This window comes from Manihot esculenta, chromosome 5, assembly GCF_001659605.2.
Source record: "Manihot esculenta cultivar AM560-2 chromosome 5, M.esculenta_v8, whole genome shotgun sequence".
In the NCBI taxonomy this organism is placed as follows: domain Eukaryota; kingdom Viridiplantae; phylum Streptophyta; class Magnoliopsida; order Malpighiales; family Euphorbiaceae; genus Manihot; species Manihot esculenta.
The window spans coordinates 30156881-30182272 of record NC_035165.2 but is presented as its reverse complement, the minus strand read 5'-3'; the positions used below and the strand labels follow the sequence as shown (position 1 = coordinate 30182272).

At 27.1% G+C, this 25392-nt stretch overlaps 2 protein-coding genes and 1 long non-coding RNA gene across 7 annotated transcripts; 1 reads left to right on the top strand and 2 right to left on the bottom strand.

Annotated features, from left to right (window-relative positions):
- Window positions 1-5080: 5080 nt before the first annotated feature.
- Window positions 5081-8144, top strand: LOC110615819. Its single transcript, XR_002488097.2, has 4 exons — window positions 5081-5286; window positions 5984-6031; window positions 7008-7234; window positions 7379-8144. It is a non-coding gene; the product is annotated as an uncharacterized LOC110615819 (long non-coding RNA).
- Window positions 8145-8398: 254 nt separating this feature from the next.
- LOC110615818 lies at window positions 8399-10587 on the bottom strand. Of its 3 annotated transcripts, none has more exons than XM_021757958.2 (4): window positions 9818-10587; window positions 9631-9742; window positions 9002-9532; window positions 8399-8636 (listed from the first exon to the last, which is right to left on the bottom strand). In XM_021757958.2, the coding sequence occupies exons 1-3, from the start codon at window positions 10325-10327 to the stop codon at window positions 9006-9008; spliced, it is 1149 nt and encodes a 382-aa protein (XP_021613650.1). In that variant the 5' UTR covers window positions 10328-10587; the 3' UTR covers window positions 8399-8636; window positions 9002-9005. The 3 variants fall into 3 exon arrangements, with proteins under 3 accessions (XP_021613650.1, XP_021613652.1, XP_021613653.1); XM_021757960.2 differs by having other exon boundaries at window positions 9011-9532; XM_021757961.2 differs by having other exon boundaries at window positions 8399-9532; window positions 9649-9742.
- Window positions 10588-14999: 4412 nt separating this feature from the next.
- On the bottom strand, window positions 15000-21550 carry LOC110614941 (kinesin-like protein KIN-7N). Of its 3 annotated transcripts, none has more exons than XM_021756635.2 (18): window positions 21326-21550; window positions 21136-21225; window positions 20797-20915; window positions 20595-20708; window positions 20423-20504; window positions 20258-20325; window positions 20086-20160; window positions 19804-19946; window positions 19571-19673; window positions 19367-19447; window positions 18980-19048; window positions 18837-18896; window positions 18584-18736; window positions 17811-18098; window positions 17336-17422; window positions 16714-16830; window positions 16351-16620; window positions 15000-15639 (listed from the first exon to the last, which is right to left on the bottom strand). In XM_021756635.2, exons 1-18 carry the CDS (start codon window positions 21474-21476, stop codon window positions 15205-15207), a joined length of 2505 nt encoding a protein of 834 aa, XP_021612327.1. In that variant the 5' UTR covers window positions 21477-21550; the 3' UTR covers window positions 15000-15204. The 3 variants fall into 3 exon arrangements, with proteins under 3 accessions (XP_021612327.1, XP_021612324.1, XP_021612325.1); XM_021756632.2 differs by having other exon boundaries at window positions 16714-16872; window positions 21326-21549; XM_021756633.2 differs by having other exon boundaries at window positions 16714-16872; window positions 17811-18092; window positions 21326-21549.
- Between the last annotated feature and the right edge of the window lie 3842 nt (window positions 21551-25392).

The window sequence follows — 25392 nt, the reverse complement described above, 5'->3', positions numbered from 1 at the left end:
TAATTTGGATTGATTTAGGTTAATATAAATATATTAGTCGTTTTGACAGTTTTTACGTCATGTCTCATCAAATGTATTTTAGCAGGTGTGTCAAGTAATTCATTAATGGTAAGCAATCGTTAATGATGGACAGTCGACTAATAAATACGGAGTCGATTAATTTATATCTTATTTATTTTTTCACGTTATAACGACCTAATTCTAATGAGAATTAACGAAGCGAATTATCGTATTAAAGGTTTATAGTTATCCGTTGATCGCTCTCGGCGTAGTCGATGTAATTAAAATCGATTTTTTTTTATTATTAGAACCTAATTGGATGTATCTATGATCCACAGGTCTTATATATTATAAATTATCAAATTATGCAATTGTGTTTCTTAATTTTCGCTTGAGATGTATCACTAAAAATAATTTAAACTTTTTTAAAATAAATCTCTGAACAAAATTTCTACCTCCGCCGCCATATAATCCTACATGATAATATAATTCAGATTTTTTTTCAATTTTTTTTATATAAGTTTCACATGACTTATAAACTTATTATTTTGGAAAAAGAATACATAGTTAAGTAATTGACCAAATATTTTTTTAGTATACCAAATATTATTCTTGTTGGTTCGAAAGATATATAGTTTTATCGTGTATTTATTATTTTAGAAAAGAAAACTATTTATAATTTGAAATTTATGTCTAAAAAATACTTTGATTTATCCCATAATTTTTATTTATATTTCTATTTTTAATTATTTTAAAAATTATTTATTTTTACTTTTTATCTTACAATTAATATATAAATTAATTATTATAATTATATTTAATTTTATCTTATTTTTAAATAATCTATTATTAATTATTTATTTTTTTAAATGAGAATTCAAACTATCTCTTAATATTTAATTCAAAACATATATTATTAATAATAATTTTATTATCTCTTAATATTTAATTTAAAACATATATTATTAATAATGATTTTATTGTTTCAGTAAACTTAAATATAAATATAATTGAAATTTTAGTAGACAAATTTATTATTTAATTTGAATAATTATCTTAATCCATATAAAAAAATAATAAAAATTATAAAATTGATGGAATACAATATGTCATTCTTAGTTTCAAATTTAAAATTTAAAATTAGATAAAATTACATTAAATTTTGAAATTTTAAACTATTATAGCAAGAATTAAAAAATTGACATAAATTAAATTGTCAAACCACAAAACTTTAGCTTTTAATAATGCCAATAAGCCTAATAAGATTAATATACAAAAAGTTAAATAATAATAATAAGATTTTCAAAATTAAAAAAATAATTTTATCTACCAAAAAAATCATTTTAATTAAATACTTAATTTTTTCTCTAATTAAAAAAATCTTTTATTAATAAATTTTTCTAAATATCCAAATGTTAAAAATGCCAAAAATAGTTTTCAAAATTTGTTTTTTACAAAATAAATGAAATTTTAATTAATTAGGCTATTCTTATAGTCTTTTATATAATTCCAATATAATTAAATTAAAATTTATTCATTAAGCATTTAAGTATAGAAATATTTTCTGTCATACTATTTTAATTTAAAAATTAAATTAAAATTTTTAGTCAATATGATCTTTTGTCTTATGCTCTATTTCTTTTTCTAGAAATTCCAATTCCATTGGCAGTTTGGCATCTGTAGTCTTCATGATCCTATGCCAGTTAGAGAGATTAGGACGGCAGGAAGAATTGTAGCAAAAATACAATAGTAGTAATAAAAATTAGGGATGTTGACAGAGAAAACAAAAACCTTTTTTTTTTAAATGCTATTCTAAATATTATTGAAAAAACAGTTTAAAAGAAAAAAAATTGTTATTTTGATATTTTCATAATTAAATTATATTAAAAATAAATTTAAATTAATTTTTAATATTCTGACTAATGTATTTAAAACATATTTTTTTTCTATAGCTCTGATAGCAATAAATAAAAGTATCTTCAATTGAGGCCCAGTCAATAGTTAGGGTTTGTCATTTAGCCCTAAACTTCTTTCCCAACTTCTCAAACCTTTCCATGACGTAGAATTGTGGACCCAAAAGACTTGGTCATCTTTCACCAGCTTCTTTGTATTTTCCTTTTTAAAAAATTTGTTTAAAAGGCAGCATCCTCATAATCCTTTTCTCCTATCTTCACGTTTTATTTGCTTGACCTAAGCCTAGAGATCAGCCACCAGTTTACGCCATTATCAACCAAGACGAGCAAGCTTCACAATCCCTTCTTATATAAAGCTTCAATAACCAACTCTCCTTTCTCAAAAGATCTAGTCCAATATGAACCAAATCAAAGCTCACCCAAAAGGAAACGTGCCCTTCTCGTGGGAGAAGAAGCCTGGGGTCTCCAAGGCCATCAGCCAAATGTTTCATAGTGAAGCAGACTTTGTAAAGCTTCCACCACCTCCATGTCTGATCGAAAACCAAAGCCCTGCTAGGGTTTCAACACATGATATCCAAATTCCTCTTCCTCCCTGCACCTTTCAACCTCCTTCGAGAAGTTCTTCAAGAAAAGGTGGCCTTAAAAAACAGGAGGATCCTTTCTTGGCAGCTTATAAAGAGTGCACAAAGAGCACAAGTGATAGTAATAAAAAGACAGGTGGTAAGTTGTGTAGAAACGTTGGTTTGCGAAAGGGTATGTTTAGTTTGTCGTGTAAGAATTCTTGCAGTGTTCGTGATGATAATTTAGTGAGAGTTTCTCATCAGGTTCCTCATGAAATTGATCGACAGAGATCGAGAGAGAGGTGAGAAAATTTGAAACATGACGGGTTCAACTGTCTTTTTTTAGTCTCTGCGTGTCATCATTCATTAGTTGTTTGTCATTCTTTCGATGTAACATCACAATACCAAACAAAAGATTATTTCTTTCAATTTTCATTTCCAAGATTAATTCAATCTTCAAAACTTTGATCGAGGCTAAGAAAAACCAATGAATTGGAAAAAAATTTTAACAATGAAATTTTAAAACCTGTTATTAATTGGAAAAAAAAAAAAAAAAAAAGCAGACTTGCTGAAAAGATGAAATTTTTCTTCATGTTGGTAAATTCTACGCCTAAGATTTACCAATAATTTCAGATTTAATAATATAATTTTAAAAATATCAATTAGTAAATTCATCAATAAACTTGAAATCTTCAATGTTAAAATCTGTTATTATTGAAAAAAAAAAAAGAGTTAATTCAGTTTCCCGTTTATTTTGAAAAATAACTTGAACATGAAAAATATTTTTCATAGTAAAATTTTTATATATAAAAAATATTTTTTAACAAAATAATTTATTTTTATTATTTGATTTTAATTTTAAAAATAAAAATATTAATAAAGTTAATGTATATATTAAATTAATATAATTTTAATTAAAAGAATTAAATTAAATTTATAAAGTTAACGGTAAATTATAATATGGTTTTTAAAATTTTATATTCATAAAATATATAATTTTTTAATTTAAAATTTATATTAAAAATAAATTTATTTTATACTTATTATATATCATATTTAATATATTTATTTAAATAAATATTTATTATAAATAAATTCTCATGAAATAAACTATCACATATAAATATTACATATTTCAAATACTCAACACTATAAATTATATGATTTTTTTAATATATAAAAAATTATAATTCATATAAATAATATTAGAGTAATTTATTGAAATGTCCTTAAGATTTAAAAAAACTCATAAAGTGTCCTTCAATAAATTTTTAATAATAAATTAATTCATAAATTTAATTTTCTTGTAATAAAATAAATTTTCTATTAATAAAAGATACATAGTACGATCACTGACTAAAAATTTTATATTTTTTAATAGTAAAAAATACTAATGGTTAATATTTTTTATAATAATAAATATTTTTATTTATTATTTTAATAATAAAAAATTAAGAAATTAATATTTTAATTATTGAAGATCGGTGAAGTGGTGGGTTTTATCAATTATTTTTCTTATTTATTATTATTGTAAATAATTTTAATTTTTAAAACATAAAAACTAATTCTGTAAGTATAGAAATTAATAATTTTAATTTTAATTTTTCTTAAAATTTAATTTTTATATTCTGTAAGTATAAAAATTATAGATTTAAAAATTAAAAATTAATTTTTATTCTTAAAAATCCGTTTAAATTGATTTTATAAATATAAAAATTTTATATTTAATTAAAAATTAATTTTTATAGTTATTAAATTGAAAATTATAAGTGTAAATACTTATAGAATATTAATTTTTATACTTTAAAAATTAAAATTATTTACCATGATAATAAATAAAAAATAATAGATAAAATTAATATTGTATTATAAAAAATATTGGCCACTAGTATTTTAATTATTAAAAAATATATAATATTTAGTTAATAGTAAACTAACAGTAATATTTATAATTTATTAATAGAAAAATTGTTTTATTAAATAAAAATTAAATTTAAAAATTAATTTATTATAAAAAATTTAATTAAGAACATTAAATATCAGAAACGTCTCTATAAATTACTTATAACATTTAATAAAATAAAATATCATATGTTTTAATTTATAAAGTTTTTATTTATATTCAAAATTTTTTTAATCTATTATATTTATAAAATTTAAAAAAATTTTCTATGTGAATTTTATCAAATATCAGAAAAGTCTCTATAAATTACCTATAATATTTAATAAAATAAAATATTATATATTTTAGTTTATAAAATTTTTATTTATATTTTAAATTTTTATTAATTTACTATGTATATGAAATTAGAAATAAAAAACAAATAATGAAATTAATAAAAATAAAAATTATTAAAATAAAATTTTTTATATTTAATTTAATTATTTATCATAATTATGATAAATCGAAACATTTGATTTTATTTAAAATTTAAAATTTTGATATAAATATGATTTAACTTTTTTTAAAAAAATAAATATATGATTTAACTTAATTGTTTGGATTTGTTGCATAAAAAAATAAAATTAGGATTGAATTGCTGATTTTATAAAGTTTTAGGATTATATTGTAAATTATCGTTATTATTAGCGGTAGCAAAGAAAAGAAACGGTGAAAAAAGGGAAAAGAAGAATAAGAAGAAGAGGAAAATCTCCTTGAATCCTATCCCCCTTCCCTCCTTGAAAACCTCCTTTGTTTCGTTCCCCTGAAAACCCTATCATGACAAACTTAATCAGACATAGATCACAAGTGCTTTTCCCTTTCCACTTTCTTAGTCGAATAATTCACTGCAATTCGTTTATTATGCCTAACTGTAAGTAAAATTCTCTTTTATTTCTTTATATTTTGGATGCGATTACATGCTTTCGATTGGTTGGTTGCTTGGGAAATGTTCCTTTTCTGACCCAGGAAGAGAACATTTGAGCAGAAGAACTTCTATGATTCTTAATTCGTGCTTGCTTGTGAGAAAATTTTCCCTCGGTAGTTCTTTTCTTGCGTCTATTATTTTTTTTTTTAATTAGAGACATTTTACTTGCTCTTCTTGTGATTGAGTACTGTCGCTTGATCTGCTACACCTACGCATCAGTCATTTATAGAAGTTGGGTTAGCAAGGGGTTTTTCTGTTGATACTTATTCATTGTCGTTGTTTATGCATGTTCAGTCTAGAGCTGCTGAATTTTGGGCTGAATTGGAGAACGTTTTTCTCTTAATTTGCCCCTTCAGTCAATAGTTTGTCTTGAGCAAGCTTTGTTTGTGAACTCCAGGATATAGATTCTTTCCTTTTTGGGGGGTTTTCTATGATTGAGCAATGTCTTTCTTTCATGCATTTGCAAGTAATTAACCATAATGCTTATTTTTGCAGCTACTTGAGTTGGTCAATATGTTCTGTATATGGGTAATATATTGTGTTTGTGTGTGCGTGTGTGTGTATAGACTGGTAGTACAATGTCTGAAGTTGTTCAAATTTGCAATTTGTATCAGTCTAACATTTTCCTTTTGTGCATTGGCAGTACAATGATGATAAAACTTGTATAAAAGATGCAATGAAAGCAGGGAAGGTAAGATATCACATGCACCTTCTTTTTGCTTCCGCTGTTATTTTAAAATTTCTAATATATCTCCCAGATTACCATGTCATCATCATGGACATTTGAGGACTTTACGGATGCCATTTCTGATGCTGTTGGTTCCTGACCAATATTAGATATAAACCAAAAGTTTTGTTTCTTTTTTCTAGTTAGATACTTAAGGGTACTGATTCTGATAATGTTGGTTTTTCCCAAGACTACATAGATATCAACATAAATTTATTTATTTATTTGTTTATTGCAAGTTCAAATAGCTGAAAAAGGTTGATTAAAATATGATTTAATACATAACAAACAAAACATTATACTATTTGATTTGAAAAATGTCCATCAAAGTTTTTTTTTTCATCTGCAAATGATTGCATTACGTGGCTGTCCAAGAAAAGCATTAAAAGTTACAATCCAAACAGCTAATGCAACTAGGAGAAATGCCTGAATAATATGTAAACCTCTTGCCATATTGTACTCCTAGTTAGAAAAATTTTGGAAGAATTGAAATTATATAAACTTAGAAATAAATCAAAATGTTTTGTTAGTTTCTCTTTCTTGGACCATCTCCTCTATGCATAAATGGGAAATACTTCACTAAGGGTTTGCTGTGATAACCCAGGAAAAATCTGATGCTCCATTTGTGTCTGCTATTCACAAGCAATGGGGGTGGTATTGCTATTCCTTTGATTTTTTTTTTTTTGTGCTGCATTCCGTGCTTCATTTATTCATGAGTGTGCCATGTATATTGTTTACATGTTACTGGTCATTGGTCCTTTATTTGCTGCTCAGTGTTCCTTCTAATTAGTCATTCTTGGGATTATCCTGGTTATTATATCCTTAATTGTGAACCTTCTCAAATTAATACTCAACCGTGAAAGAGTTGGATTATGAGCAGTGTGTAAGCTTACATAAGATTCTGATTTTTCTCTCTTCTTTGAAACTTTTATATGATTAGCTACTTGAAAGAGTTGAGGAGGAGAAAGAAGGTAAAAATTGAAAACGCCTTGCTGATGACTTCACTAAACTATTATACACTTCGAAGGTTTGGAAATGCTGCACATAGTCTTGTCTTCTGACTCTTGTTGAGTCTACTGTGCTAGTTTATGCTGTCTTATAGGAGATAAATGCATCTGCTAGATGGGATGATTGCAAACAACTTTTTGACAAAAGCTAGGAGTACAGGTATGGCAGATTGTCACCAGCCATCTCTTATGACCTTTTGTTCTTAAACTATTTTCTTTATTTTCCTGATGGTTCCCAACTGTTGCTTGACACATATGGGTCAATCAGGGGGACCTTTTTGAGGAATATGTTGCACACTTGCAGGAAAAGACTAAAGAGAACCACGGGCGTTGGGAGGAAAAGGTGCCAACATTACCTCCGCTTCTTAAGAAATCTATTGGACCCTTGCTGGATGCTGCTGCCTTGGGAAATCTTTGTGTTCTTCTTTTGCAGAACTGCGGCATCTTGTGTTCTGAATTTATGAGATTTTTTTCTAGAGTTCAGTTCCATATTTATTTTATTTTCAGCTAGAGAGAGAAGTGGAAAGAGAAAGAAAAAAGAGGAGGAGAAGGAACGTTAAAGGGAAAAGGGAAAGGAAAGAACAAAAAAGGATGAAACAGATGGTGAACATGTTGATCCAACTGAAAACTATAGCCGTAAAGAGGGCAAAAAAAGGGAAAAAGACAAGGATAGGAAACATTGGAGTTGGCAGGCAGTGACAGTAAAAAATCAACAAACATGTACAAGAAATTTGTGATTGTAATTAAAATATGGAATTCTTCTGATGTCTTTTAGCAGCATTCATACACACCTGAAACGGATAGTAAAAGCCGACATAAAAGGCATAAGAGAGATCACCATTATGGTTCCCGTACGAATGGTGGGTAAGAGAAGCTAGAAAATGGGGAGGTCGGTGAGGATGGGGAAATTCATTAGTATCCTATTGTCCTTTTGTCTTTAGATTGCTAATTTCCAAGATGTAATATTTTTGCAGCTAATTTTCAGATTTTGCTATTGCATTCGACTTGTTGCATATGATTGTATTTTTGATAAATGATGCTGTTGTAGATTTTGGAAATAGGTTGGTTCACCATGAGAGCTGCTGCGTTGATGGGATGTATAAAAGTGGATAATGATTGAGTAGAGTGCTTTTTTTTTTTTAAATCAGAGATAAAAATACACCATCAATAGTACAAGTGCTATTTCTGTTCGATAAACTGAAATGACTAGCAAGTGAATAGAAGCTAACAATTTTTTTGGGTTAATTTAAGCTGTCATAATAACCTCTTCAGTAAAATGATTAAAAAAAAGGAAAAAGCAAAAGATCATAAAGCCAAAATACAATTGACATGGAACATCAGTAGTTTTAAATCAAAGTCTCTATGACAAATATATTTTGCACTTTATGTGGTGGTTCAAACATCAACATCAACGAGGCAATAATGTCATGTAGCATTGAAATCTTCTTCAATCATCTGAGCTGGAGTATTCCATCCAGGCCTGGCAAATGTAAAGTGTAGCAACTTCTGGTTTCTTTTGGTTTGCTGTGTGTGGGGTTGTATTCGGCATCTGTTTACCTACTCTGAAAAATACACCATCAATAGTACAAGTGCTAGCAAATTAAGGACCCAAAACATAAACATGGAGTTGTTCCATATAAAAATCATATGAGATTTATACACAAACATCCCTTCCTTTATTGGTGGACCTTATCTAAGTAAGTTTTTCATAAATTCTTTATGAAGAGTTTCCTATGTGCATGTTAACAGTACGTCCTATTATCTCATAAAAAGCATGCATGGAGGGAGAGAGTTGCAAATGGAGATTCTTTGGACCAAAATGATAAAGAATTTCATATATCCTTTAGCTTTGCTTATATGTTAACAACCTATATCAGCTGGTTCTGTTATTCTAATTAAGGAGAATGGAAATAATTAATTTTGATACCAGCTCAACCTGTGATGATTGGTAACAAGAAATCAATCATTTCCACAACAATTTCACTGCTTATCTCTTCCAAAATGGCATCTCCAATCTCACACCCAATATTCCTTCTCTGTGGCTCATAACCATTCCATTCTTGTGCTGAATCTCGAAATTCTAAATCCAGTTGTTCGTTCAAGGTTGATTCTTCACCAGACTGTTTTCCCCACAACTTTATTTTCTCTTCAACGAGCTTTCCAAGCTCTTCTGATGCCAAATATTTTCTCTGCTCTTGCTGTTGCTTTTCCTTCTGCTTCCTTCTTTGTTTCTCTACTATCTCCCTTATACAGTCAAAAAGAAGTTGCCTTGTTTGCTGCAAAGTTGACTTAGATTTCAACTGCTGTGATTGGACAAGCTCCTGAATTTCTGAGATTCCTGGAAAAGTTGGTTTCTCTGTTACTGAGTGGAAAAGTATTTTCCACAGGGAAGCTGATAGAATCGAGTCCTCTGTAACTTTCCTTGACGGATTCTTTTCTTTTACTGTATTGAAACATTCTGTTTTATGTAAAACAACAAATGGAAGAAATTTCAACACCGAGGATGAATATTGGTGATAAATTTATGGTAAACTAATGGCAGACAAGGTTACTAACTGTTATAAAGTGGGCAACCTCTGTGTGAAGCTACCTCTTCTAGTACAGACACTGGCCTGAGTTGTCTACTTTCTTCTATGCATTTCCATGGGAGCTTTCTATCTGTAACAGCCTGTTAACTTTATGAGTAAATTGTCTTTCATGAAACAAATGAGACATCGAAAAGAAGAGATTATGGTTTTATTACCTCATTTTCTATTAGATTGCAGAGTCTGAAAGACTCTGGAGTGTTTGTTGTGAATGAGATGTGATCTTTTTGCTGTGAAGTGGAGGTTTCTTCTGCATCGCTTTCAGAGCATGAATTAAACACTGTTGAGCTGCTTGCAGAAGAAAATCTTTCTAATTCTCCTCCTCCTCTGTTCTCTTTATTCTCTGCATCATCAACATTCTCATCTCTATGATTTGATGTTTTGATTCTGAGCCTCTGGTTGAAGGACATGACCTGATTATATACATTTCTTAATATTTTTGGACAGTGAGAAATACCCTTTTTGCTGCTTTTAAGACCAAGGTTAAATGAGCTCTTGAGAGACTTTCTAGAATTTCCATGACAGCAGGGGAAGCTACTTCCGCCATTAAAGCTCTTTCTCAGATACCCCCTTTCCACTAGGAAAAGCTTCAGAACAAAAGGCTCTTGCTGTTCCTGAAGGAGTTCTCCAAGCTTTTTAACTGGTTTGGGCTCCCTGGCGGTGGCCATTAGTTGAAGTGAAAGATTAAGGTTTTGGAAATGAAGACTACGAGGGTTCTTGTTAGTTTAGGAGACTTTGAAGAGAAGAGAAATTGATGGGCAAATACATTAAGTGGGATAGACAAAGCATAGCTATCTGTTTTGGACAGAAGAAGAGGAAGAGAAGATTGGGTATTTAAGAGTTGGATAGAATTCAGAGAGGATGTTGTCTAGGCCATAAGCTCTTAATTGCTAGTGGTGGTGTTTCACTATTCAGGTAACAGATTGCTTCTACTCACAGATATTTTGTCAGTGATAGCGAATTAAAATATTTATTAATAGCGTCTTCACATTTTGTAGCAAAACTAAATTCAATATAATTATACTAAACTAATTATAGTTTAATTAGAATTAATAAATTTTGTTTTTTGGAAGGTCATTGCATGCTGTTGAATTTGTAGATCTGTTTGTTGTAAATCAATGCTTGTCTTTATTTGTTGGGTAAACAGAGACATTCTCAGATACAGACATAATTTTGTTATCATGCCCATCTATGGTCCCAACAGATTTTGTCTTACTTGTGTGCAAAATACAAGCAGTTAATCTTTTTTTCATTAGAAAAAGACAATTGCGGGTACAATGATGGCCGAAACAGCAGGATCATTGGAAATGATCATCTTAAAATAAATAGATAGAAAGTTTTAAATTCGAGATCTAAACAATGTTCTGGATGAAGAAATATGTGAATCAAGCTTATTTTGAATATTAATATAAATATATAAATTATGTATTAAATTCATGATAAATTAGATTAAAATAAATATGTAATTCAATTATTAATTTTATTAATTACTGTATTTTCTTATATTCCTAAAGACTTAATTTTGAAATTAAAATTAAAAAAATATATAAAAAATATATTTTTATTTTATAATTTATAATTTAATTTATATTAAAATAATATATATGATACTGTGTGAAAATATTTTATTTTAATATAAAATAACTGTAATCTTTTTTAAATAAAAATTAAAAATTAAAGTAAAATTTAAAATTTATCAAATTTATTCAAAAATCTTTATCATCGAATTAAAACATATGAATGCAACTGTGTTATTTTTATAAGAATAGCTATGCTTTTAATTAATAAATATTATAAAGTAAAATCGGCATAAAGTTAAAAGAAAAATTAAAATCGACATTTAATGTAACATATAAAAAAAATAAATAGCTATATATTCATAAATATAAAAAATTACTTGAAAAGAGTTTAAATACAAACTATCTATTAGTTATTTAATTTTTTAATATAAAAAATTAAATATTAATTTCATTAAAATAAAAAAAAATAGTAATATTTGCAATAATAAAGCAGGGAAGTTGTTGGCAGTCCATATATCACGTTGTGCTTTATAATGTTGTTTACTCCACCTAATTCACACCAAATATGCCAACTTCAACCACTCTTTTGTTTTTTTTAATTTCCTTTGTTTAGGAAATTGCTAAAAGAATTACCGGATATTAAAATAATTAATATTAAAAACTACTCTTTAGTTTTTATAATATAATATAAAAAATTATTAATTAATTATTTAATTTTAAAAAATATATTAAAACGTGGGTGACGTTTTTAAAAATCTATTAGTTAGTCTCTCAATTAGTTTTAATAGTTAAGTATTGTAAAAAAAATTTTAAATACTCCTAATGTAAAAAATTAATTAATAAATCTTTTAAAAACTTAAAAAATTAATTAATAAATTTTTTCAAAATTACAGGAATTAAATAATAAAATATTTAATAAAAAAATTAATTAATAAAATTTTAAAATATTAACATACTTTTTAAAATCGAATGAATAACTAATAAATTTTACCGTAATAATTTTATTTTAATATTATTAAATAGTGCCTTAATAGCTTATAATTGATGTAATAGATATTAGGGCGAAGAACTTTTTTATAATGTACATTATTAACATCTAAATAATAGTGTTTAAATCTAAACATTACATTAAAAATTGTTTGTTATTAATTTGATAGCTAATCACACAATAGGCTTTGAGCTTTTTAAAAAGATTATCAGAAACTATAAAACTAAAATAATACTATTTTCCATTCCATAATATATATTTAAATTTAAACACCCAAATTAATAATTTATTTAAAATATTCTTTAAATGATATTTTTTTATATATTAATATTAAATGATTTAAAAACTAAATACCCATGAGAATTTTAGTCTCCCAATATGATGACTATGATAAATTTAGTATAGAAATGAGTCTAGTTATTAACTATGATTTAACTTTTTCTTTGATTCAATATATAAAAATAAATATAATATAATTTTTATAATTAGACTCAACTAAATTTAATACCCTAAAAACTATAAAATTTAGATTATTATTAATGCTATCAAATATATGTGTTTATGTAAAAGTAACTAAATTTATTAATTGATCACATATGCAGATACTATTTACTAATTTCTTCATAAATTTTTATCATTAAATACACATTGCTTATTTTTATATAATTTAGTTCCTAAAATTTTAATATGTTAAAAAAAATAATTATTTTGTTAAAATTTACTATTAGAAAATAATAATTTAATTTTTTGAATTTCACTTTTTAACAGTCTAGTTATTTTAATTTAATAATTTATAATAATTCAATTCTTACGGTTTTAACATTTACAATAATTTAATCTTTTAATTTGAGATAATTTCTTCTACTAAAGGTCAATTAATAAAAAAAATAATAAAAAAATTATTTTATTAATAAAATAAAAATTCATAAAATAAATGATTACTATCAGTTTATTTGGTTTAACTATTAAATATAATTGATAGTTGTTGTTGATAGCTGATAAATGATATCTGATAATTAATTGATAATTGATTGTATAACACCCTTACACTTTTATTCCGTCCGTCAAGTGTGGACGGACAAAGTGAGAATTGCCACAAACTATATTTTTTTAGATATTTTAAAATTAAACTAATTTTTTTAGGTATAATTACCAAATTATTAAATAGTTCATATAAATTTCATAAAATAAAATAAATATAAAATTCTAAATAAAAATTTTGGTAAAATTTTTTTTATTTTATCAGTATTTTAATTTATAGTATATATAAAAAATATATTTATAATTATAATATCGATTGTCATTTGATATCTTATTATTTTTTAATTTAGTATACATTTCATAACAATATCATGCAAAAATTTAGCTCTTTTTTTTAATCAATACATTATTATATTATTTTAATTTATATAATCTTCATAACTCACCGTATTTAATATGTATATACCAAAATATATATGTATTATAATTCAGAGACTCAAAATAACCAGTTATGATAATAGTCTTAATATCCGATATTGATGTCTAATAACCTCTGCAGTGATTACTTTATCTACAACTTGCGTAAGGTAAAAACCAGCACTCTCAATTAATGCTCAATGGGCGATTACAAATAAATAATAAAATAGAGAAAACTGTGATAGTATGGTTCCGTAGCCATACTTATGAGATACCTGAATATGTAACCTCACAAATAAATCACGTATCAGTAGCAGTATTGTGAATTCTGTATGTATATATAGCATGTCATACCCTTAAGTTAATCGTAACTCTTATTAAATTTAGTAGAGCTAAATATTATTAATTCAATATATCAATTTATTTAACATAAATACACATAATTTGAAACTATTTGAAATCATTTTCAAAATGCATATATCATAAGTCAAGTTTAACAAGATGGAAAACTCTAGACAAATAGTACAAAATTTTATCGACTTAGCATTTTAATAATGCACTAAGTTAATTCACTTCTTATATTTAATACCGCTAACAAGTAAAGAATATCAAGTTTTATTCAAATCATCATGTACAAATATGTTTTATTATCCAGCAAGCACGTGCGAAAATTAAATACGACAAATAAGTACGTGTATAATTATTAGCGACTAAATAAGCATGTCAATTTTTATGCATTTCAATTCAAGAGAGCTGTATTCTACTAAATTTTACATTAACTTTTCAAACACTTTAAAGTTATAATTTGACTTGAGTTTCTCATAACAAATGTGTATATTTTATCTTTTCAATAAGTCATAATTCATGCAAATATAATCACCCTAAATTAAGTTATAAATTTTTCTTTACAAACTGTTTGATAAGGTCTACACCTCTGAAGCCTTCCAAAAAAAACAAGAAAAAAGAGTCATCTGAAATCTGAACTTGGGAAATGAATTCAAGGATACAGGCGTAGATCAAGAAATGATAAAAGACTTCCTGCCCATTTATAACCAGAAACCTGCAGAAATTGTTTCAGGGAGGTAACCATGTTGAAAATCTGTTAAAAGGGCACCATGACTATTATCTGGATTCTGAGGTTTCAGCTATACCATTATAAAATGCCTAACACTGCAATTATGATGAGGTAAAATGAAAGATTATTCAGCAGGAGAAATTTTATAATACAACGTTGTAATCATTGATCATGGTGGTTTCATGCAAGTTTCATCATAATCAAAAGTTAACATGTATGTATTACAGTTGAATGGCATGATTTTTCATTCAGCACGCCCGGTACACATGCACCCTCACACCTACGTGGGTCCACTCTCCTTATTTCATGGAAGACCCACATTTTGTAAGGTAACACTAACTACTACCGTAGTCAAAATATGACAAGTAAATCAAATTCCCACACAGCAAGACAGGTAACCTTTAATAATATCTAGAGGTCTAACACTAAACTCCTGAGTGTATCTAGTGTTACATTCAAAGAATTTCAGATAAATACATAACAAAGAACACATAGAACATATGAAACAAGGGAAACAAACAACAGGCCTAGTTTATAACATTAAAGAAGCAACTATTACGATCTTCAACATCCAAGAGATTTGGATGCTGAAACTGTATCCAGGCTTCTCAATTTCTCAATTTTGGATTTAAATTCACTTTGGAAGGATGTAAATGATCTCTGCCGACTAGCAAAGGCAACACTGAATTGTTTAATCTGTTCTTCAAGATCTTTCCTTCTCCGCACTTCACTGTTCAAATCTTTCAAAACATTTTCCTTTTGGTCTTTAACTAGAGCAAGCTTTTGAGATGATTCTGAGACTGTTTCAAGTAAAGAATCCCTTTCTCCTTTCAAAAGCTGAAGTTTTCGTTCCAAGCTGGTATATTTTTCTCTAGAAACCTCCAGAAGTTGGTTATTGAGATCCAGCTTTTTCTCCAAATCATTGTATTTTTCCTTGATACTGTCAAGTTCATAGCTTAGTTTATCCTTTGAAGTAGTTTCGCCTTCCAGTGTGGAGTCCTTCATCACATTTAAAAGCTACATCTTAAAAAGAGGCAACCACTTGTACTGCTTTTTCGGACAAACTATAGTTCTTTTATTCTACAAGCAGCATAATTGAGGTTCTTAAATGGTAAAGGCAAGCCCAAATTTTATCTCAAAAGGAAAATTTGAATATTTCCTCAAAAGGTCGAAAAACACAATAAGGAATTCAGAGAACACAGTTATGCAGATGTTCATACAAATGATGAAATGCACACAATGCCTAGAAACCTCGAGGAAGACAAGACTCAAACAACGTAAGTATGTAGAAGCCTCATTTGTAGGTCTTCATCTCACACTCACAGTAAATTTGCCATTTGGATTCACAATGTAAATCACGAGAAATTTTAGAACTGTGGTCTGGAGTTGATTTCACTATAATATATACGTGATGATATTTTTAGCCGTTGAAAGGTTTTCAAATATGGACCGATACAAGAACTAAGAAGAGATAATGATGTTACTAGGAGATTGAACAGAAATTTCCAATTACCATTTTATTTCTGGTTTGAAATCTCGTATCATTTGATAATTAACTAGTGAAGCTACATAATCATGTGGACTGAAGTATAATGAAACAGTTTAAATCATCAAAGTTCTTAAAAGGTTAATGGCAAATCCAAACATCAGGAGGAAAAATAAAAACATGATTGATAAATGATATCTTGATGATTGTGACCAAGCAGCTACCTTATAGTCGCAGCTGCATATCGTGTTCTCCACTTCTTTATTCTGAATGGCTAATTTCTCTGATGCTACCAGGGATGTAATTGTGCCTCTTATGCTCTCAGAAAGCACTTTGCAGTGCTCTTGGACCAGGGAATCATTTCTTGGAAAAGAATCATGATTATCCTTGTCCACAAGCAAATAAGATTCTAGATTTGAGAGAAGGCTTATGCCAATTTCACTTGTGCTTGAGAGCAATTTTGTAGTTGAATATTCACCATCAGGTACAAAACTCTGTTTCAAACAACAAAACAAAGAGCAAACTTATCTGAAAAACTTTATGGCATACATGAATTGAAAGAGGCATACATATTGCATAAGCTTCACCTGCAGAGTTAACAAAATATCCTTGAAAATTTCTTTGCAGTTGGCCACAGATTTGCAAAGCCTTTGAGGAATCTCACCAATTACCGAAGCTTCTTGTTTCAGTTCTGATATCTCCTCCTTCAAATGATCATTTAACAATGATTGGTCTGAGAGCTTTTGCTGTAAACGTACACATCCAAACGCATGGAAGGAATAAAATGCATGCAATAGAAGAATAAAATTAAATCACAAACAAAATTAATGCCTTGAGTGCAATAACACAGTATTGCTACATGCAGTTTCGACAGAGACACTAGTTTCACTGACTGGCATGGACTGTAGTGTAAAATAAACATGTCCAAACTCCAAAGGCACGTGCATAGTGAACTCAATTTTAAATGAAGGTTTGCTACAGATATCAATATAAAGCTAATACGAGAAATTTCATTAACACAAAGTTTGGAGATGGACAGAAGAATTTGAAGGAATTATTGATTGTCAAATAAGACAAGCAACAAATTATAATCATTGGTGGTACTAGCCAGCTGATAGGTTAGGTTCCAAGTGCACAAACATAGCAACTTACAAATGATCAACCATTATTTAACCAAACATTTGAAAATGCAACGCCACATATACTAACCTCAAGTTCATTCTTCTCTTCAGTGATGAGTTCTAGTTGTCTTCTGAGATTCTCTACTTCCTGTCTGTAGTCATCACTTGATAACCCCTAACAAATTTTATTTAGTGCAATTAAAATAAGCACATTAGCCAAATTGCAATTAACATGAGAAGTAACAGCCATAAATTGCATCCAAGATTAATATACATGAAGTCAAGCCTATAACTTAAAACTGTTTCACCAAGGAGCCTGTTTATGAAAAGTATGATGAATGTACACTTGTAAACAAGAGAACAAAGACTGAACTTGGCAAACCTTGGTTAGAGGTAGATGAATTAGAATAAAATTAAGCACTGTGCAGAGTATGTTGCTGGTTTTTTTTTAATCTTACTCTTTTCCGTTGGTTCGGCACAAGTTAAAGGATAAAAGAGGAATAAACTATAATTAGTATTATGTGATAGTAAAATTATGTGTCAAAAAAAAGAAACAAACTTACAGGAGTCATATCACTTAATGGGAATGATTGAACTTTTCTTGCAGGGGTCATCTGAATCGAGTCAAGGTCAGCTATGTAACCTTTGTTCATCTTCAACCAAGTCTCTTCATCAGCTACATTGCTAAGAGTATCTGGAAGAGGACTGTAATCGGTACGCCTTGAATAATTGGATCTCTTGGCAACAAAGGCATTTGGAGCTGCCTTAAAAGAAGGGGTTCTAAAAACATCTTCTTTGCTACTGCTGTCATTTATTTCTTCCTTGCTAAATTGACTCCCAGAATTCTGTCCCTACCAGTGATTATTTTATTCACACGAAAGAAATTTTTGTCAAACACGTTGATATTGTATAGAAAGATACACAGCGCATAAATAATGGATTTAAATGGAATAGAATATCATTGCTCCATAAATCTTTTTTCTTGAAAAACTTGAGTATAAAACGGTAACACAATACGAATTTGAGTTTACATATTTGTAGAATACATGTGCCCAGATTCAGCTAGCCCTGAATCAAGGACATATAGTCAAAACATTCTTCAGATGATTGATCAAAATCGCATACCATGGTTCTTATGTGTCATTGTGAAGAAAGTTCATCTTCATTAATGTACAAACAACAGTAACAACACTGATCCATAGAAGGTTTAGTTCTCTCAAAATGCTATTTGACTGAAGATTATGTACTGTCTTTTATTTACCAATGTCCATAAACAAAAAAAATGTTTATCAGTCAAAGTAACATACATTAAGACTTTGCCTCACTCGAATTATACCTGGACACTGTTCCTATCATGCTCTGGGAAAGTGACTAGACTGCTGAGATTGTCAATTCTCATCTGCTGCTCCCTGATGCGTTGATCACGCTCCTTGTGTGACTTCCTCTCTTCCTCCAGCTGCATTTCAAGTTTCTCCCGATCTGCTTCATACTGTAAACCAGTAATGAACAGAATATGCATGAGAGGAAACTAATGTACCATCAGAATTAATAAATTCATGATAAATTTTTCAAATCAGATCAAAGGCTACCTTCAGCATGTCATTTCGCAATTTTAAGATTTCTTGCTCCAGAACTTCAGCCCGAGATCCCTAAAAATGAGTATGAAAACATTGAAAATTGCTGTTAGGCGTCTATCAGGTACAGTTAACCTCTCTCCTCTCATAACCATTACCTCTAGTTTTTTGCGTAGCTCTTCTATCTCTAATTTCTGCCGTTTCAATAAGGCTGCATCTGTCAAAATCTGAAAAAAGTTTCATTATTGATTAGCTGCCATGTCCATTTCAAATGGAAGGATCTATAGAAACGAATAAAACAAACTGCTGTATAGAACGAAGCCCTTAAGTGGTATATTTAAGCAATCAAGTTATTATGCATTGTCATAAAAGTTAAGAGAAGTAAACAAATAAAAATTGTATACATTTATTCCATGTTTGAGAAAAAAAATTGAGGCACAATCCCAAATCCAAATGTTCATCATTTTGAATTTTGACTCTAAAAAATCTACAATACAGTCAATGTGTTAAACTGGTCAATCTGTCATACAAAGCAACATACATACCTCATTCACTTGGGCACAATTGGTGATGCGCTTGGCTCGGCTAGCAAATTGGAGGGTTCCTTTTGTTTCATCTACGTGAACCTAGAAGACAAATCACCCAAAATGCTGGACAATTTTAAAAGATGATGAGGGAGAACAACATAATATAACTTTTTTTTTTATAATGTGAAAAAATAGAAGGAATTTTAACAATGTATAGGCTACCTCTTCTGGGGCTACCGTGCATATAATTGAAGTTTTGGCATTGCCTCCAAGAGCAGGTTGCAGTATACGGGTTAGTTTGCTATCACGATAAGGAATATGACCCCTGCATTCATAATTTAATAAATCAAGAGAGCTATGTCCACTAGGGATATGCACCCAGAAATTTTCACTTAACAAACTAAGACATGATTTTGTTATCAGATTAAGATGTCAAAAGCAAGAGAAACAATTACCTTTGCTTTGGACTATCACTTAATTTGTTTATTACATTACCAAGAGCCATCAAACTCTTGTTTATGTGCTTTCCTTCTTTCAGACGTACTCCACCAGCTCCAGTTTTAGCAATCCTTTCTGATCCAGCTAAATCCACCAAATTCTATTTTCCGCGTAGAGAAAAGGAACATATAAATTTTGAAGAATCAAATACCGATCAACTCTGTTGCTGTCTAAAATAGAAAGCAAAAGTTCATATTTGATAAAAATCTTTAGTAAGGCAATGTGAAGATAATACATACCAAAACAGAGACTCGAATAGCATCACCGCATGAATAATTAGATGAGTTGTTATCCTTCTCTTTGCTTTCAATTACCTGGCATATAGGACAATATTATCAAAATACCAATAAATTTGTCAGAGAAATGGTGTCCAATATGGATATGATTTCGAAAATACATTAAAGGCAATACCATTCTAAATATTGTGTGGGACCGACTACTACGAACATTCATGTTTGTCTCCCCAAAGTGACGATTAACTGAGAAATTTCAGAATATTATAAAAGACGCACTATTATGTTTTAGAAGGAACATCAAAGAAACTTGAGGTCTATAATTCATATATGAATTTTAAACCTTCCCCTGCTGCAATGAGCTCGAGCACTTGTTCTGCATTATTCACAATTTCCTCCCTAAGGCCAGCAACAAAAATCCCTCGCTAGAAACAAAAAAAAAAAAACTTTTTAATTGAATTATACATTCTAGTGTAAATAATGAAAGATTGCCACAGCTTTTGTTAGTATCTAACCTCCAAACTCTCATGTATTTGCAATTTCTGATTCTCCAATGCAAAAAGATCATTAATTTCTTCATTATATATTTCCATATAGGAAACCCGGATCAGAAACTCCCTGTCAGACATCTGCTCCAAGAGTGGTAAAAGTCAAAAGGATAATTTCTCTAAAGCACATAAGAAACGCTTGAACAGTAGCCATAGCAGTAGAGGTTACCATCTGAATTTTGTTAAATATATCTTTAACTGCTCGATGAATAATTCCAGGATCAGTTTCAGAACCATTCATGGTGAACGTCTTCCCACTGCTTGTCTGTCCATAAGCAAATGCCGTACCTGTAAGGATTTCAAGGATTACCTCAAAAATCGATATCGGAATTCTGAACTTCTCAGTTTCTAATAAATCTACCAATTCCAATCACTTCACATAATCACAAATCAGAATTCTAGTCCTTCAACAATTATCTAAAATAACTTCACCAAACACTACAAAGCCATAGCAGAATCTATATTGAGGCTCCAAATGAAATTTAACCCACAAAAAAAAAAAGCATACCGTTGAAACCCTCGACAGCTGCGTGAATGATATCTTTGGTAAGAAGCTCATATACTCTAGCATTCGTGCAACTTTCATCGAATACATGATCTACAAATTAAATTTCAAAAATATCCAGATTATAAAAGAAGCCTAAGCAAATCCGACGAGAAGGAGAGATAAGTGGACGGGATAATTGAATACGGCATACCAAAAGCATAAGTGACGCCGGAGATAGGTGTGCCGTCAGATTTGAGAAGAGAAATGTGATTATCTTCGACTCTCCAGTGATTTCCATTGGAGATCTCTTGAGACACAGCCACTGGTGGTCTCACTCTAACCGCTACGCAGATCTTCTCCATTTCTGTTGCTTGAATTGCTTGATTTGAATGTACCACGCTCCCTTCCTGCCTTCTGGCCGGCTCTGGGCGGGATATACTGTTTGATTTGAAGCTTGCGCGATTTCAAAAATCGTTACGTAATTACAAAACTACCCCTTATAATTGGAGCCCAAATCATTGTTCGGCCCCAATTTGCATTCGGGGATGGGGCTCATCTCTGTTATAGGCCTTCCTATGACTTTTGTTATTTTTTGAAATAAGTTGAATTAAATCTTTTAATAAGTTGAATTCAGTTTTTTAAGTAAATAAATATATTTTAAAAAAAATAAATTATGATTTGATAAAATATTATTTTTTATAATAAAATATTTTTTAATAATAAAATTTCATTTTTATAATTTTAAAAATTATTTACTATTTCTATATTTTTTAAATTTTTATATTATTTAAAATATTAAATTTTAATATTTTAATTATTAAAAAATAATATTATATTACATCAAAATTTAATTAGTCTTAAAGGTAAAATCTAGAGATTTATTTAACTTAAAAAATTAAATTAAATTTATTAACCTTAAATAAAACTAAAATAATTTAATTAGACTTATTTTTAACTTTTTCCCATCAAAACATGTTACTTTTGCCTTAAGATATTAGTTCAACCTCACTGAAATTATATATTCGTTTGCAATAATTCATTTTACATGAATTCTTATAAAATTATAAATAATTTTAATTTAAATTAAAAATAATCAAAATAATTAAATTTTTTATTTTAAGTAAGAGAATTAATGAAAAATTAATTAAATTGAATTATTATAAAATTATTAAATTAGAGATTAAAATGTTTTGAATTTAAAATCAATAAAAAATCACTCATATTTCTCTGACAAAATACTTTAGAGTGCTCATTAAGTAGCATGGGTGCTTTTGTTTATTTATTTATTTATAAAAAAATAATTATTTAGTCCTTCAAGTTAAATGAAACTTATTAATTAATCTATTAATTTTAAAAATTTATTAAAATATCTTTAAAATATTAAAAAATCTTTAATTTTAGATATTAAGTATTTTATTATTTAATTTTTATAATATGAACAAAAATTATTAGTTGATCTCTTAATTTTATAAAAATTAAATTAATTAGTTCATTCAACTAATAACTAATAGTATTTTAGATTTTTTTTTAATATTTAGTAGTTAAAATTAATAAAAAAAATTAATTAGTATTTTTTTAATATTTTAATAATATTTTAATATATTTTTTAAAATTAAAAAAACTAGTTAATAAGATTTTCTATATTATATAAATTAAATAGTAATTCTTCATCTATTTATTTATTTATTTGAATGGACAGTGTTTCAATCTAAAATATACTATTGATGTAACTAGATTTTTTTTTCTTATCGAAAAGCTTCACCAACTATTAATATGATTTTTAATTTATTTATTATATAAATATATATATATATATGGATGCGTGTAAAAAAAAATTTCCCAAAAAAATGTTCTTATGCACCTGATGTGTTTGTACCCAACTAATAGAATTTACTAAATAAGAGGGGTAGAAGAATTTTATTTTAAAAAGAAAAACTTTAAGTGATATTTTATTATGTATTTGACCGTTAATAATGAAAAATGCCACCCAAGCATGCCACATTAGCATGATCATACTTCTCTAAAAATCAATTCAAAAATTGACTAAATTATTGGATTAAATCACAGAAAGATAAAAACGGGAGTTTTTTTTAAAAAAAGAAAAAAAAAAACAAGACTGTTTTTCTAAAGTCCCATAGAACCTTCAGAGAGTTCATCAAACCTTTATTTTTAATCTTATATTTGTTATATATGGTATTCAATAAGACATTTTAGGAAGGAATTAGCGTCCTAATATAAATAAGTTTAATTTAGAAGTTTATTAGTTCAATTATTTTTAAAATAATATTTTAACTAATCACCGGAAATAATTAACTTTTTTTAATTTTTCATTAAAAATTATTTTTATAAAAAATATTTTCATACAAATTACTTTTTACAAATAAAAATTGAATTTAAATTGCAGTTTGATTTCGCACGAGCTCAACTCTGGGAGCGAGGCCCTGTCAAATGATTTTATTGGATATAAGCCCATGACTATTTATGGAAAGCTTGAGATGTGATCTACTACAATCGATTCCTCACTGTAGAATTTTTGGTGGATTAAAATTTATAACAAACTATAATTTCTATCCGTGGTTGAACGGCAATTATTAAATTTGTTAATATATCATATTTTTAATCTTTTTTCATTTAAAAAATAATTAATTATCTTAAAACAATAAATATAAAATCTGACGATTTTAAAAATTTGTATTTACTTGAAACTGAATTTAATCGACATGTTAAAAATTTTTATTATTTTTATAAATATATATAGATAGATGTTAAGTCTCCAAATTTAAATATATTAAAAATTTAAAAATTATAATTAAAAATTAATATTATTCCACAATATATATATATATGTATATATATAACTATTCAGATTAAAATTATTCAGGTTAAGGAAAAATTTTAAAAATAAAATAGGGGAAATGTAAGAATAAATAAAAATTAAGGGGACAAAAACAAATTAAGAGAAGCACTTTCAAAAATTTAAACAATATTTGTATAAAAAAATATTTTATTATTTTATATAATAAAATAATTTTGAATATAATTTTTTTAATTATTGTTTTAGAATTATTTTTTTTACATTTATTTTAAATAATAGTATAAATAAATTTTATTATTAATTAAATCACTGTAACCCTATTGTATTTTTTATTTTTAATATTATACTAATTTATAAAAATCGAGCATATTTATTAAAAATAATATACAATATAATTATTTTTATAATTATATAATAATAATTTTTAATTTAAAAATATTTTATAGGTTAATTATTCATATATGATTAATAAATATTATTAAATTCTAGCATTTGAAGATTTGTTATTGTTTTTACGAAAAAAATTTAAATGTTTTATTTTTTATAATTAAATAAATTTTTATTTTTAAAATATTTTTAAAATTATAACAATCCAACATAAAAACACAAAAATTCAGAAAAAAAAATTAAAAGATAAATTAAGTGAATCTGAATTATGCAGATAAATGCAAATTAATTTTTATTAAAAATTTTAAAAATAACTAAATGAATTTAGACTGTGTAAAAAAATTTAAAAGACAAATCAAACGAATTTGGATCATGTAAATAAATTTAAAAGACAAATTAAATAATTTTATATTGAAAAATTATTAAAATAATTAAAAAATTAATAAAACTATTAAAATAAATTATTTTTTTTTAAATTTCTCTCATCCCTCTCCAAAATCCTATTTTACATGTATATAAAATAATAAATAATAAAAAAAATTAACAATTAAATTATTAAAAAAATAATAATTAAAATAAATTTCGATCACTTATTAATTATTAAAAATATCAACAATAAAATGATCAACCATTTACTAAAAAAATTCGTGTATATATATATATATATATATAAAGATGGATCATAAGGAAACATCAATAAATCAAGGAGAAATATAAAATACATGAGGAGTTCTTTTAGCATAACTACACATGTCAAATAAAGATAACATTTATGATTTTAGCTTCCATTTCATGAAAAAATAATATTTTTTCCACATTTATAATATTTGGACCACTTACAAAAAATTGATAAATAAAAAATATTTTTTTAAACAAATGAAAATTATATCATTTTTAAGAAAATTGATTTTTTAAAATAGAAAATATTTTCTATTTTTGAAAATTTTACTAATGCTACTATATATATATATTTAATAATATACTTTATTTTTTAAATTTAAACTAAAAATGTATATAATAAAAAAAATTAATTAAAAAATATAAATTTTTTATTCTAAATAAAAAAATTACAAAAA